Source organism: Balaenoptera musculus, chromosome 8, assembly GCF_009873245.2.
Source record: "Balaenoptera musculus isolate JJ_BM4_2016_0621 chromosome 8, mBalMus1.pri.v3, whole genome shotgun sequence".
Taxonomy (NCBI): Eukaryota; Metazoa; Chordata; class Mammalia; order Artiodactyla; family Balaenopteridae; genus Balaenoptera; species Balaenoptera musculus.
The window spans coordinates 29,756,347-29,772,787 of record NC_045792.1 but is presented as its reverse complement, the minus strand read 5'-3'; the positions used below and the strand labels follow the sequence as shown (position 1 = coordinate 29,772,787).

The 16,441-nt window shown below is 34.5% G+C and overlaps 1 protein-coding gene across 2 annotated transcripts in view; it reads left to right on the top strand.

Moving 5' to 3' along the window:
* Positions 1–16,441, top strand: part of DYNC2H1 (dynein cytoplasmic 2 heavy chain 1) — a 368,911-nt gene that overhangs the window by 24,237 nt on the left and 328,233 nt on the right. For both annotated transcript variants that reach the window (XM_036860514.1, XM_036860513.1), the window contains exons 12-19: positions 162–357; positions 3,796–3,891; positions 8,366–8,518; positions 9,118–9,216; positions 10,266–10,405; positions 10,488–10,716; positions 11,598–11,725; positions 15,408–15,523. In XM_036860514.1, the coding sequence (XP_036716409.1) occupies positions 162–357; positions 3,796–3,891; positions 8,366–8,518; positions 9,118–9,216; positions 10,266–10,405; positions 10,488–10,716; positions 11,598–11,725; positions 15,408–15,523 (1,157 nt within the window). The remainder of the gene's footprint in view (positions 1–161; positions 358–3,795; positions 3,892–8,365; positions 8,519–9,117; positions 9,217–10,265; positions 10,406–10,487; positions 10,717–11,597; positions 11,726–15,407; positions 15,524–16,441) is intronic.

Here is a 16,441-nt window from a genome sequence, read left to right as displayed (position 1 = left end):
TACTGTGTGAAAAAAATATAACTTGAAAACTATAATTAAAATCTTATTTTTACTTTGAGTTAATAGTTTTTACAACTTTTCTGTAAGTATAAAATTATGTTTTTCATCAGTCAAAAGAGTGAGAACATGAAATTTAAAAAGTTATTTATTTTGTATTGTAGTATTGAGGCTAATAGTCAAATTATGGAGTTGGATCCTAATGATGGATCATTAAAAGTGCATTATTCAGATCGGTTGGTGATTCTTCTGAGAGAAGTTCGTCAGCTTTCTGCATTTGGCTTTGTTATTCCTGCCAAAATACAGCAAGTTGCAAACATTGCACAGAAATTCTGCAAGCAAGCAATTATTCTGAAACAAGTAAGAAATGATATTTTTGAAAACATGGCTATTCTGAGTTCATTACATTAGAGTATTTTAAGGGCTTTGCTTTCTGCTTTTGATTTTGTTAGGCTAATAGAATAGCACCATTAAGTCTTGTGAAGTTACAGTTTGCTAAATGACTGCATTACAAAATTTGCTTTGTAATCCCCTATATGGGACTTTTATTAATTTGAGGTATTACTGTTACTGCTTTTCATTCTAAAAGCATTTAGAAAAATAGAATATTATTTTCTCTTTTTTTCTTCTTTTATGTTACTAGCATGGATCTTAAAGGGCTTTCTAATTAAGGGTCCTTTGTCTGCCTTCTAGGGGCAGATTCTTAGAAAATTACCGAGCTGATGGACTGGTCTTTGTTTTTGGTCATTTCCTTGGTCTACCTGAAGCACACTGCCATCAAATCATTTACCTGTTTAAAACCAACTATTATTACTTCATTGTCTCTCTCCTTAGCATGTATACAAGACCCTTCTTTTTTTTTTTTTTTTTTTTAAGACCCTTCTTAATCATACCCTAGCTGACCTTACTGATTGTGGCCTTCACTCCCTATACTCTTCCCTCTCATGTTGCACCCTGTGCTTTAGTAATACGAAACTTGGCTCTTCTCTGAACTTGTCATTATGCACTGATACCTGTTCCCTCTGATTGAAGAACTTCAAGTTATCCTTTAATTCCCAACTCAAAAGTCACTTTAATTGTTGTGTCTTCTTTTAATTGATTGTTCCTTATTTTGTGTGCAGTGTGCAAATCACTCTTAGAACACTTTTATGTAGTATTGGAGTTTTATATTTTTTCTCTCATTTGATTAATAGATCTTAGAGGGCAGGAACAGTATCTTGTGTGTATTTGGTTTCTCACTCTTTCATCCAACAAAGGTTCTTTGAGCACTTGTACTGCCAGGCACAGTGTAGTGAGGATATAAAAATGAATATATTACTGTCACACTCTGGTACAGGGTTTCTCAGCCATGGTACTTTTGGACCACTTCTTTTTTGTGGGGGGTGTCCTGTGCATTGTAGGATGTTTAGCAGCATCCCTGGCCAGTAGCACCTACCTAGTCCTGACAATCAAAAATATCTCCAGACATTGCCAAATGTCCCCTTGTGTGCAAATCAGCCATGGTTGAGAACCACTGGTCTAATGGGAGAAAGCAAACTAAACATTGAGTTCTCATTAAATATCAGGGCTTCTGGTAGATACTGTATTTATGTTATTTCAATTACCCCCACCCCCATTTTTCACTGATCTAATTGGGGATCAGAGTTGTAACATAGTTTTCCCAGTACTACACAGCTAGTAAGTTATGAAGTTAGGATTTAATACCAAGTCTCCCTGACTCCAAAGCCCATATTTATTCCATTATAATTCATATAGTGATGACAGATAGTGAACAAGTAGACACAGTGTTTAATGAATACTGTATTATAGGTAGATGTTCAGAAAGTCCTGTGAAAGCATAGAGGTGGGAATTTTCAATTATTTTCCTGGGTAGGGTAGAGATGGTATCAGATAAATCTTTACAGAGGAATGATGTTTAATGTGAGTTTGAAAGAGTATACCTATGTTTTCTCAAGAGCACAAGGTAGTGTGAGTGATCATTTCAGATAGAGGGACTATATATTCCAAAGCAGAGAGGCTTGCTGACTTCTCTATCCTAAGTATTTAGTCTAACAAAATAAAAGCTCAAAAGATGTTTGAATGGTCATATAGTATTTATATTTACCCCTGAAAGATCAACTGGGAGAATCTATTGTGTATACCTTTACTTATGAGCACACATTTAGCTAGAGTGGGGGGTATGAAGTAGGATATTGGATAGAAAACAGTATGGCCAGATTGCTGTAATTTTATATATTATTTTGCTTCTAGTTTTCCTGATGGGGCTTTTTCTGGGACTACTATTATGGCACAGAACAAATAGAGTGGTTATTCCCCACGAAATAAAGTATATTTTTATGCATACTAGTGGAAAGAAGTGACTTGCTATAAAATTAGTTAAGAAACATTTTTTAAGCACCTACTCTGTGCCAAGAAGTTTTGACATGCTAAGGGTACAAAAATTAAGACAGTCTTCTTAAAGTCCTTAATTAAACTCATTCCACGGTGTCCGCTTGGTCTTCTTCCCTGAACCTGTCCTTTTTCCCTGACAGAGCTGGCATTGTCCTCTTTTGTCCACCATGGTACCTTGTAGGTATCCCTATTTTTTGATTCATTGATTAATTCAACAAACGTTTACTGAGTGACACTATTACGGGACATAGATAGCAAATGCATGAATAATACAGTGTTAGGTAGTGATAAGCACATATTTGAAGAAAAAGAAAACAGTAATAGGACTGTGATAAATGCTGCTATTTTATACAGAATGGCCAGGGGAGACCTTAATGAAAATGTAATATTTGAGAAGAGACATGGCAAAATGAGCGAAAGAACCATGCAGATATCTGGAGGAAGACTGTTGCAGGCAGAGGGAATGAATGACTTTCAGAGTTTCTTAGGGAAGACTCTAGAGTTAGGGAAACAGCAAGGAGGCCAATTTCACTGCAGTGCAATTAGGGAGGGGTTTGTGTGGGGCTAAAGACCAGTTTATGTATAATGTGCCAAGGTAAGGATTTTAGATTTGGATTTCATTCTTAAGTGTGTTGGGAAACCATTGGAAGGTTTTAGGTAAGAATTTTAGGATTTTACATTTTATTCTCAAATATTTTGGGGAATCATTTGAAAGTTTTGAATAGGCTAAAGGTATGATATGATTTATGTTTAAGAAAAGACTATTCTGGCTACTTTGAATGCTTTGAATAGACCATAGGGCCACAGTTGGAAACAGACCAGTTCAGATACTGTTGCACTGGTCTTGCCAGGAGATGAGGGTGCTTGAATTGGGGTGGGATTGATGGAGGTGGGTGAAGTGGTTGAATTCAATATATGTTTTGAAGGTATAGTCAATAGACTTCTACTGGTGTGGGATGTGAGAGAAGAGTTAAGGACAACTCAAAGATTTTTTTTGGTCTGAGAAATGGATAAATCATTGTGTTATATACTGACGAAGGAACAGGTTCTTAGAGTTGCAAGAATAAGTTCAGTTTTTTAGCACTTTAACATGCTTTACTGGTTTCCTCTGTGTTCCCTATGAGACTGTGAACTTCTTGATTCCAGAGACTAGGTTTTATAGTCTTTGTTTAATCACCCACCAGAACATGACTTGGCAGATTATATGAACTCAGCACATACTTACGCTTGCTGCTCTTGTATGTTAATACATGCGTAAGTGCTCTATTGGAGATGAAAAACTAATTTTTTGCTAAATTTTATAATTGAGAAGAGTTAATATTTCCATTCAAATAATTAAAAATGAAAAATTTTAAATTAAGTTGCTATTTATTATTAATCGTTCCTAATTGGAATTTTACTTTGTAGGTGGCACATTTTTACAATTCTATCGATCAACAAATGATTCAAAGTCAGAGACCAATGATGTTACAATCTGCCTTAGCGTTTGAACAGATAATTAAGGTAAATGGACTTTTTATGCTATTATAATTAGATTTTACATGTGAAGTGTTTCTTATTTCTTAGTTTTTTCATATACCCTTCAGCTTAACACAGCCATTGATCTAAGGCTTTATTTTGCTCCCCAGTGACTTCCTTCAGTCTTAACAAGTAACATTTTTTACAACTATAGATTTAAACAGTTATAATGTTTCACATATTTTTGTGCTGATTTTGATCAATTGAATTTATATATATATATTTATATATATATATATATAGTACAGTAAGTCCCCTACCTATGAACCTTCAAGTTGTGAACTTTCAAAGATGTGAAGGTGCATTCCATCAACATCAGGCATGAGTGAAACTGCAGCTTGCCTTCCGACTCCTGTTGCTGACGATCCTTCAGCTGTACCATCTTCCACCCATTCTCCCTCCTCCAGTCAGTAACTCTTCTTGCCTGTTCACTTGATGCCAACCCCTTTATGCCAGCTGTTGTACTGTACTACTGTACTTTTCAAGGTACTGTACTGCTAAGATTAAAAATGTTTTAATTTTTTGTGTCTGTTTGTTTTTTATGTATTATTTGTGTGAAAAGTATTAAAAACCTATTACAGTACAGTACAATATAGCCGATTGTGTTAGTTGGGTACCTAGGCTAACTTTGTTGGATTTGTAAACAAATTGGACTTACGAACGTGCTCTCGGAATGGAACTTGTTCATATGTAGGGGACTTACTGTATACAAACTTGTATGCTATTATATTTACTTATTCACTGAAGTGCGAGGTCCTTATATACAAGACTCTTCAGTGCTTTTCCATCATCTCCTGATTTTATAATTTAAGTTTTATTTGCTCTTTATCTATGCTTATTTAAATATCCACACATATGAAATTAGGAAAACCCACACTAGTTTTTAAACTGTTAGTATGTGACTGCTCACTTTTTTTTTTTTTTTAATACATTTATTTATTTATTTATTTTGGCTGTGTTGGGTCTCCGTTGCTGTGCGCGGGCTTTCTCTAGTTGCGGCGAGCAGGGACTGCTCTTTGTTGCGGTGCGCGGGTTTCTCATTGCGGTGGCTTCTCCTGTTGCGGAGCACGGGATCTAGGCACACGGGCCCCAGTAGTTGTGGCTCGCAGGCTCTAGAGCGCAGGCTCAGTAGTTGTGGTGCACGGGCTTAGATGCTCCGTGGCATGTGGGATCTTCCTGGACCAGGGCTCAAACCCGTGTCCCCTGCATTGGCAAGCGGATTCTTAACCACTGTGCCACCAGGGAAGCCCCTGCTCACTTTTTGAAATAAACATTTTTAGTCTTCACAGACAAGAAATACTTTAAAAGACAAGTAGAAGAGGGATATACCCATTAATTCTTCTTTCATTTAAAGTGGATAGCTAGTTGTGTCATGGTTCTCAAGACCACCCCCAGGTTCTGTGATTTACTAGGAGGACGTATAGGCCTCAGGGTATAGCTGTACTCACAGATGATTTACTTATGATTTATTGCAGTGAGAGGATGCAAAGCAAAATCAGCAAAGGGAAAGGTACATGGGGTGAAGTCCTGGGGAAACCAGGTGCAAGCTTTCAAGAGTCCTTTCCCACCGGAATCACCCAGGGCATGTTTAATTTCTCCAGCAAGAAGTAACACATGTGAAATATTGCTTTACTAGGAAAGATCATTAGCAACTCATTGCCCAGGCTTTTACTGGGGACTCGTCATGTAGGTATCTTCTGCCTTAATATGTACCAAAATTCCAGATTCCCAGAAGACAGTCAAGTGTTCAGCATAAACCATATTGTTTAGGTACAGTGAGCCACTCTTAAAAATTAGAGTGGTGGGAACTCTTCCAAAATCCAAGTTCTCAGATGCCAGCTAATGGCCAATCTTTTAAGCAGACCTTTTAAGGGATAGCAGTCAGACCTGCTAAGTTAACTTTTTAATGCACACTAGTTCTCAGGCTTAAAATTTACTAGAAGTTATATAATTCATATTATAGATGTTATTAAAAATTTTTTCTTATAGACAAAGCTCAATATGAGTTTATGATGGAAAGTTTCAAAAATATAGGTAAACAAAAAGAACAAATGTTTTATGATTGTACTACCAAGAGTTGGCCATTCTTAAGTGTATATATCTTTTTAAACTTTTTTTTCTGTGCATATTTACAAGTGTACTTTTTGAAAATGGGATAATACTTTATTATTTTTAAACTTTTCACCTAATAGATAATGTTTTAAATCAGAGTGTTCAGAGCCCTTTCTTCTCTAATAAATGTATTCAAAATTACATCTGTTGATATTTCTAAAGAGGAAGCTTATTTTGAGAAATTGGGTTGCGAGTAGTAAATAATTATATTTAGCATATGTTAAATGAGACATAGTAGGGGACAAAAACTAAGATAGGAGGAGAAGGAACACTAATGTTCTTAATACTCCCCTGGCCACTCTCTATATTGGAGAGCAGGAACTCTAATTTATTTATTTTTATACTCTAGTAATACGACAGTAAGTAGTGTGTAGTAATTATTCAGTAAATACTTTTGAACTGATTCACAGAGTATTCTATTGAATTTATTATAATTGTTTAGTTTCATTCATTCATCAGCTGTTTATTGAGGGTCACTATATGCCAGAGACTTGCTATGCCTTAATATTTACCAGTTCAAGTGAAGTATAGAAACCTTACTTGTAGTTAGGTCTCTTTTCCCTATTCACTTTTATATATTTGTCTTAAATATTTAGTATCCTTTACATACATAAAACACTGCATCAGATGGGGTTTGCTTCAATCATCAAATATGATTTAAGAAACTCATGAGAAGGATAGTTTATTTTTTATTTACATTTTCCACATCCCAATGTTCTTTTATCCTTTCTAAAGTTCCACGCTTTTTTAAAAAAATCACTTCCTTCTTATTGAGAAAACTTCCTTTAGCCATAGTTTTAAGAGTAGGTTTGCTAGTGACAAATTCTCTTAGTTTTTGTTTGAGAATGTTTTTATTTTCCCTCATTCCTGAAGGATATTTTCACCAGATATATAATTCATGGTTGACAGTTGTTTTCTATTCTTTTCTTTTTTCTTTTTTTTAGAGAAATTGTTTCTAAGTTACTTAATTTAATTTTTTAATGTTTTATTTATTTTATTTTATTTATTTATTTTTGGCTGCATTGGGTTTTCCTTGCTGCACATGGGCTTTCTTCTAGTTGCGGCGAGTGGGGGCTGCTCTTTGTTGCAGTGCGTGAGCTTCTCATTGCGGTGGCTTCTCTTGTTACGGAGCACGGGCTCTAGGCTCACGGGCTTCATTAGTTGTGGCTCGTGGGCTCTAGAGCGCAGGGTCAGTAGTTGTGGTGCATGGGCTTAGTTGCTCCGCGGCATGTGGGATCTTCCCGGACCAGGGCTCGAACACGGGTCCCCTGCATTGGCAGGCAGATTCTTAACCACTGCGCCACCAGGGAAGCCCGACAGTTGTTTTCTTTTAGCACTTTAAAATGTTGTTCCACTTCCTCCTGGCCCTCATGGTTTCAGCTGAGAAATCCACTGCCATTCAAATTTGTATTCCTTTCTAAGTGATGCGTTGTTTCTCTCTGAAACAGTGAGGTACAGCTTGAGGACAGGGTGAGTGTATATGTTAAAATTTCTGCTGGGCTCTGCAGATACCATCCTGACAAAAATGGAACACTGACTTGCACTGCTTCCTTTTCAGATGAGTGGAGTTGAAGTTTAGTGCCCCCCTTTCCCCTACTGACACCGTCCCATGAAAGTGGGACTCCAATTGGCAGTGTCTTGTTGCCTCCAAGTAGAGTGTAAGCCTAGCTCCCTTCTAAGCTCTATTGACATGATTTGGAGGATGTGGAGGGCTGATTCACACTGCTCTGTTGCAGCATAATGGGGGTAGAGGCTCAGCTCTCTGTTAAGCCCCACTGACATAAGCAGGGGATGGAAGATCAGCTCACTTCCTGATCCCAGTGAAACTGAAGAAGGGGATGGGTTTCAGTTGGTGTTGAATTGGAGTAGGGTGGTTATTGCTAAAAAGGTTTTCTGTCATTAGGCCACTGTTTTCCTGGTCCTGTGGATAAAGGGAACAGGCTTCTTTTGGAGGTTTTTTGTCTGTCTCTGGGGGTGGTTCCAGGTTGGAGACTTCTCCAGCATCCTGTCCGGGATATGAGGGAGACATTAAGGAAACCCAGGTGTGTTGTTCCTCAATTCCCAAGGTTTCTAGGCTGTCCACCTCCTTATTTCTATCTTTTAGTCTTCCTATGCTTGTTTGTTGTGTTATGTCCAGGGTGTTTTAGTTGTAAGAGAGAGAACTTGGAAGGAATGGGGCTACTCAATTCTGGGCAGAATGCCTTGTCATTTATAAAATGGAAAAAACTATTGTGTGCTCTTTTATTGCAGGTCAATGTTAGTGATAATTGGACTAATGCTGTAGAATATTGAATCTTTTCAAAAAAAGAAACGTGTTAAATACTGAATGTCATTTGTTGAACCTTAGAATTCAAAAGCAGGAAGAGGGGGAAAGTCACAAGTTACTTGGGATAATCCTAAAGAATTAGAAGGCTACATCCAAAAACTCCAAAATGCTGCTGAACGACTTGCCACTGAAAATAGAAGACTGAGAAAATGGCACATTACATTTTGTGAAAAGGTATACTTTATTTATAAAATTTAATAAGCTATGAATAGTATTATTTAAAAAATAATTAGGTTATAATTTTAAATAACTTCCTATTTGGAAATAATTTGAGACTTAAAGTTGCAAAAATAGTTTAAAGAGTTCACATTTGCCCTTCACCCAGTTTACCCTATTGTCACCAACTTATGTAACCATAGTACATTTATCAAAACTAGGAAATGAACTGTTTTGAATTTTATAACTTTTTCCACTGATGTCCTTTTTCTTTTTGAGTGTCCAATCCAGGATCCCACCTTGTATTTAAATGTTGAGGCTCTGTAGTCTCCTACTCCTCAGTCTTACCTTGTTTTTCATGACCTTGATACTTTCGATGAGTACTGGTCAGTTATTTTGTAATGTCTCTTGATTTGGTTTTGTATGATGCTTTCTCATTTTAGATTGAGATTATACAATTTTGGTAGGAATACCACAGAAGTGATATTTTGCCTTTCTCAGTACATTGATTAGGTATTGATATGTCTTATTATAGGTTGAGTTAACCTTTATCACTTGGGTAAGGTGGTGCCTGTCAAGATTTTCTACTGAAATTATTATGTTCTAATTTTTAATAGGTGGTAGTTCTTATGAACATTGATTTGCTTCGGCAGCAACAGCGGTGGAAAGATGGATTACAAGAATTAAGGACTGGCTTAGCAAGTGTAGAAGCACAGGTAAAGTGTGTTTTACTTTGTGTCTACACTTTGAAATATGACCTTTTCAGAATGTGAATATATGAATTGATGAAAAGTTCATAAAGGTTATCTGTAAATCTTTACTAATGAATTCCTCATAAATTTAGAATTTGACTGAATTATATATAAAGACCATAAATTAGCAATGCATTTACATTTAAAAATATGTTTCTGTTTGTCTTACGGAATGCCAGATCCCTCAATTTAGACTTTGTAAATAGTTTCTCTGATGCGGTGCTTAAATATCTATCATTTGTTAGTTTTCTTTTAGGTGATTGTTACGTCTGTTGTGACAAAGTTAAGTTTAGGCAGAAACCTAATGATTGAAATAACTCTGTTTCAGAATTTTTTCTTCTTTTTGGGTAAAATGTCAGTTCCACATGCATTTTGATATGAGATGATCTGTACAAAAGTAGTTAGCACAGAGTCTACCTAGTAGGTGGTAAAGGGATCTTAGTGGAATATGAGGTAAGTATCTTAAACATTTACATATATTTTTCAGGTCTTAGAACTTTAAGAAAAAAATAAAAATTAAAGTATTAGAATTGATATGTTTATGGTTATGTGGAAGCAAAAAAGTATGTAAACTATACTGTGCATTCTTGTATTTTAAATTTGTCATGTTTTTAAATGTGCAATGGATTATTTAGGGAGTGAAGGGAATAGAAGAGTTATACTTGATGGGAATTTTTGAAAAAGGACTAAGAAATTTACAAAATAAACTATTGTTCCTGTTGTTGTTATTGTTTTAATAGGATCATAAAGTCCATATGTAAAATGCATTTACTATTAACTTGATTTTTAAAATTTTTCTGATCTTTTTGTGTACTATTTATAAGCATGAAGATTAGAGATTTTCATATTTGACTTTATATATGCAAGTAGCAATTAAGGAATTACATGTTGTAAGATATTTAAGATGAGGGTTTTTTTGTTTATAATTTTACCAAATGTGATATGAAAGCATTAAATGAAAACCCATTCTACCACCTAATTATTAAATAAAAAATGTGAATATAACACATTAGGGATTCCAAGCAAGTGACATGCATGCGTGGAAACAGCACTGGAATCATCAACTGTACAAAGCTCTGGAACATCAGTATCAGATGGGCTTAGAAGCACTTAATGAGAATCTGCCAGAAATAAATATAGACTTAACATACAAGTAAGATTTTTAAAACCCAATTTAATTTTCAATCTATAATTTTCCAGTAATTTATATGTTAAAGTTATTTATTTGCTTTCAGACAAGGACGATTACAATTCAAGCCTCCTTTTGAAGAAATTCGAGCTAAATATTATAGAGAAATGAAGAGATTCATCGGCATTCCTAATCAGTTTAAGGGAGTGGGTGACGCAGGAGATGAATCTATTTTTTCTATTATGATTGATAGAAATGCAAGTGGATTTCTGACTATTTTCAGCAAAGCAGAAGATCTATTTAGGAGATTGTCAGCTGTTTTACATCAACATAAGGTATAGAACATGTAATTTTCTGTCCTTCTATTGTAATATTCATCTGATTAATTGAATTAGTATTAAATGTACCAATCAACAAATTATCTTGTGTGGCATAAAGTAAAAATATGCAAACCAGAGAGCCAAAGTTTAGAATTCTTATACAATCTAGATTTATGCTATAGATGAGAAAAACGTTATCCTAAATTATTTTCTCTCTATTTGAAGATTGAGAAACTAGTTTCTTTTCTTTTTTTGAATGTTGTATCAACTTGTAATTTGACGTGACTCTGTTGTGTCATTTTTAATTCCTTTCAGGAAAATATATCCTTTTCTTTATTCTTTGGATTGAGAGCAATCCATGAAGGGAAGCCCTCAACGTTAATGAAATTGAGATGATTTAATTTCTTACTTTTGTTAAGGTGCATCATATTAACTCTCCAGAGATAAACCCCTATTGCATTTATTGCTCATTTGATTGATCCTGAGGCATATGACTGAGAATTCATCCAGTTTCTTAACTGCCGCTGCAGTGCTTCTTCTGTTTTATTTTTCTGGAATTAATTGAATCTGGATACTTTCGAATTTGTTGCCTATAGTAGCTCTTGGCTTTGCAGAAGTGATTCTGTCTTTGACACGTCAAACTTGAGAAGAGAATCTAAAGAAAAGTTTTTTGCAGTCTCTTCAAAAAAGTTTTATGATCAGTATATTTTTATGTATTGTTTTCTTTTCCTGTTCATTCTTTAGGCTATGTGATAATGATTACATTTACATACTTAAACTGAAATTTACTTGAAACCTCACATTTGCCCCTTTTTATTGTTTTTAATAGTTGGACTCTAATCTTTTAAATGTTAACTTATTCTATTTTTTTAATAATATGTTTTCCATTTATACAGGAATGGATTGTAATTGGGCAAGTTGATATGGAAGCTCTAGTGGAAAAGCATCTTTCTACAGTACATGATTGGGAGAAAAATTTTAAAGCACTGAAAATAAAAGGGAAAGAAGTAGAACGACTTCCAAGGTATAATACAGAAGTTAAAGTAGTACTTATGTATCATAGCAGTTCTTGCCATGGGATAGTATGGGTACTCTTCACTTAGTGGTACTGAAGTCCAGTCATCGGTCTTACCTCCTCTAGAGCTCAGCTATGACACTTGAGAATCATCTGAGTAGAGAATTGCTGAGACTAAGAAAACCTCTTCTAGAGGTTTGGCTGGCTGAGACCTAGTTGGATAGGACAGACTGGGGGAAGAGGCTTCTCTCCAGATCTGGTGTGAGGATCTAATATTTGATGTGCATGGGCACAGTCTAAGAATGGTAAGAATCTACTACTGAGAGCATACTGGAGGACATTTGACTCCAATTTTGTATGGCTCTGCCCCCTTTCAAAATGCCCTGGGAGGCACACAAAATAGTGCTGCATCTGGGTATTGCCCTAAATGTGGAGGAGACCTTCTGAGGGGCATTTCATAACCCAGAACATCCCCCTCACTCTCTGAAATTCATATCACTGGAACCATTCTATGCAATAAGCCCTGGGAAGGAAGGGCCTTGTTTAATTGTATATATATTACCTATAAAGTATAATATCACTTTTATTAATCCATTTGTTCTTTCTTTCAATAACTATTTGGTGCTCATTTACAATATGCAAAACCTTGTCCTGTGGGAGTAGAAAGATGAAGACAGAGTTCCTGAGATGAAGTTGCTTGCTCTCTCGTAGTGCAGTAAGACAAGTATGTTTGATGATTAAGTCAAGTACACGCAGGCGTTGAGAGAGTGGGTTCTGGAGGTAGATGGCTCTTACTAGCTGCATGAGTTTGACAGTCATTTCGACCCTGTGAACCTCCATTTCCTCAGCTTTAAAGTAATTACAACTATATTATTTATCTCAGTGTTTTGAGGATTAAATGAGTAATTTGCATATAAATTAATGGTATAGGTTAAGTTCTCAATAAATGCTAGTTGTTATTAATTGTTATTAATACTAGATAGAATAGTCTATATTCCATATTAGAGACTGGACTAAAGGCTATAGAGATTTACAGGATGATGACATCCCATCCATTTGTGGCAAAATAGGGGAAAGCTTCATTAAGATAGAAATACTTGAACTAGGATTTTGATGGGTAGAAATGAGAATTGGAGGTTAAAGCAGAGTCTCTCAGGAAAGGGATTTATGTACTGAAAACAGAAGTTGGTTAATTGAGAATTTGATTAGAGTTAATGTTTTATTAGGGACTAGAGGAGATATTTCTGGAAAGGGGTAGATAAAGTACAGATTTGGGAGAGTCTTACATTCTAAAACAGGGAATTTGGATGTTATTCGTGTTAGAATGATCAGTTGTTGAAGGTTTCTAAACAGAAGGGTGTTAGTACCAAAGCTATACATTAAGAATGTTAATCTGGAAATAATGAGTTGTATGGTGGAATCAAGAGATCCTGGAGGAAGAGAGGTTCGTCTGTCTTCATCCAGAAGCCCAGTAATAATTAATTGATTCAAGTTGTTGGTATTCAAAATGTGGAGGAGGAAATATTATGAGGTATTAAGGGGTCTTACTTTTGAAGGAAGATGAGGGATGAGGAATAGAGAAGAGACGAATGACTTGAAGGTTTGAACTTGGATGACTAAGATAATAATAGTGCCATTAATGTTACTTTGAAGTAAGGAAAAGACAGTGTTTTTGTAATGTTTGAACATGAGATTTCTCTGTTGGATACTCTCTTTGAGCCCATTTTTGTTTGACTTTATGCTGTCACCTGACTGCCCAAGACCTCTACTGCTGCTACTGCTATTTGTTTGTCCTTTTCTATAAATGGGGTTTCTATTTATACTTCACTGTCAAAGCTAAACAAAACAAAAAGAATGCCTGTCCTACATGCCATATTTCATTTTTCTGTTTCTTGCTTATAAGTTAACATGTATTCATCTAAGCTAATACACACATATATATACACACAGATAATTATTTTATGGGTACTTTTGGGAAATATGCTGTAAGATTAGAAAAGCCATATTCTGATGATGTATTTCAGATACTGTAGTAAGGATATACTTTTGGGGTAGGCCATCTATGTCCATCCCATTCTATCTATGGCTGAATGAAGCCTCAATTGCACATTAAAAATATTTTCAATTGAAAGGTGAACATTAGTCTTGTCCACAAGATTCAGTGTGTACAACTCTGCTGTAATCATATCACTTTATGTATTAATTCATTAGTAAAATATGGTATAATTTTTTTAGGTTTACCAAAATCATCTATTTTCATATATCAAATGTTAGAAATTTAGACATTTTGTGTCAGGATTTCAAAAATCAAATAACTTCATGTATAAGACAAATTGACTCTTAGGTTTTGGTGGTTAAGAACTGGAGTTTAAACCTCTCCAGTTAGTGGGTGATTGAGAATAAATAAATAAAACTTTAAGAGAAAATTGTATTTTTATAATGAAACTGTATTTAACACTTATAACTTGCTTTCTAAGAATATCACCTGGTTCTATGTTTTAAAAAGGGTCTTTCTAAATAATTTTTTTGACCAAAATTTCCAGACTTTGTTTTTACTTGATATAATTTAAGATAAATATGAGGTTTACTCAGATGAATGAGTCTGGTTCAACTTTTGTTTGTTTAGAACATTATAATTTGTATTCAGAGTACCATGCAAAGAATTAATGTTCTTAAAAATATATGCCTTTTTTCTGATTATTAAAATAGTACATTTGTTTTATAAATTTTTTAAAATATAAAAAGGCATAATGACAATTGCTGTTAATATTTGATGTTTTGGACATATTAGTACATCTGCTTACAAAATTTGGATCATACTGTATCCTGCTATTTTTATTTAACACTAATCATTAGTATTTCACCATGTCATTATCTGGTCCTCAAAAATAATGATTTTAAATTGTATAGATATATAATAATTTATTTAGCCATTCTGGTATTTAGTTTACTTCTATTTTTTCACTATTATAATTAATACTTTGAAGAAGATACCTGTATGTAAATCTTGGAGTCTGCCCTGAAAATCTCCTTAGGATAAATTCTAAAAGTGAAGTTACTAAGATAAAAGAATATATCTATTTTAAAATTATTTGATATAAGTAAATTGCCCTTGCAAAAGTTGTATTATTTTATACTCTGACCAACAGTTCTGAGAGTTCTCTATTTGCCCACGATTGAAGATATGAATTAACAATTCATTGCATTTTTGTGAATTAGATAGGTATAAAATGGTATGTTTTATTGCTTTAGTGTCTTCATAATCTATATTCACTTTCTATGTTTGTTTTATTTTCCCTATCATTATTGCTTGTACTTTGACTACAGGATAATAATTTATTTTATAAATCTTTAAATAAGTACGTTACATACTGTGACAAGTAAAGCATGTAAAAATTTAAATATATTCATGTTGATACTTTAGTAATTCATAATGTGCTGCTTTTTTTTTAAACTGATACATTGGATTATTAAAAACTGTAGTATTATAACAAAGTCATTGTTTAATGAAAAACTTCATATTAGTATGTGTAAGGCATTTTTGCTAAATGAAATCTAAATGTGCTTAAAGATCACAATAATATGTTTGGGTGATATTGTAAAATGTATTACACAAAATCATATTATAATGAGACTCTTTTCCTGTAATTAGTCTTTTTCATGTCAAAATATGTCCTTTGGCATTTTTCAGTACTGTCAAGGTAGATTGTTTAAATATTAATTGTAACCCTGTGAAGACTGTGATTGATGATCTCATCCAGAAGTTATTTGACGTGCTTGTTCTTTCTTTGAAGAAGTCCATTCAAGGTAAAGACACTTTTACATTTTTATAGTTATGAAATATGAATCTCAATGATGATTAAAATAAAAGATAATCTAGAAAGTAATATGAAATAAAATGTGCTTAAAGTAATTTTAATAAAGTAGGAAACTCCATATTCAACTCCTGAGAGGTCTAAAAATTGAAGGCATTTTTTATTATTTGCAGTGTGAGCTAGTATCAGTTTGTTGCATATGCTACTGAGAAAGGAGGTAATTCTGGTATAATGTATTTATCCTTATCTCTTCAAATGACTACAGGCATAACTTGGAGATATTGTGGGTTTAGTTCCAGACCACTGCAATAAAGAATATTGTGATAAAGAGAGCCATGGGAATTTTTTGGTCTCCCAGTGCATATAAAAGTTATGTTTACATATACTGTAGTCTGTTAAGTGTGCAGTAAGCATTATGTCTGAATAAACAATTTACATACCTTAGTTAAAAAATGCTTTATTGCTAAAAAATGCTAACCATCACCTGAGCCTTCAGTGAGTCATAATCTTTTTGCTGGTGGAGGGTCTTGCCTTGATGTTGATGGCTGCTGACTGATCAGGGTGGTGGTTGCTGAAGGGTGGGGTGGCCGTGGCAGTTTCTTAAAATAAGACAACACTGGAGTGTGCTGCATCGATTGACTCTTCCTTTCTCTGTAGCGTGCAATGCTGTTTGATAGCATTTTACCCACAGTAATACTTCTTTCAGAATTGGAGTCAGCCTCCTCAAACCCTGCTGCTGCTTCATTAACTAAGTTTATTCAATATTCTAAATCCTTTGTTGTCATTTCAACAATCTTCACAGCATCTTCACCAGGACTAGATTCTCAAAATTACAAGTAACCACTTTCTTTGCTTATCCATAAGAAGCAACTCCTCATTTGTGAAAGTTTTATCATGAGATTGCAGGAAT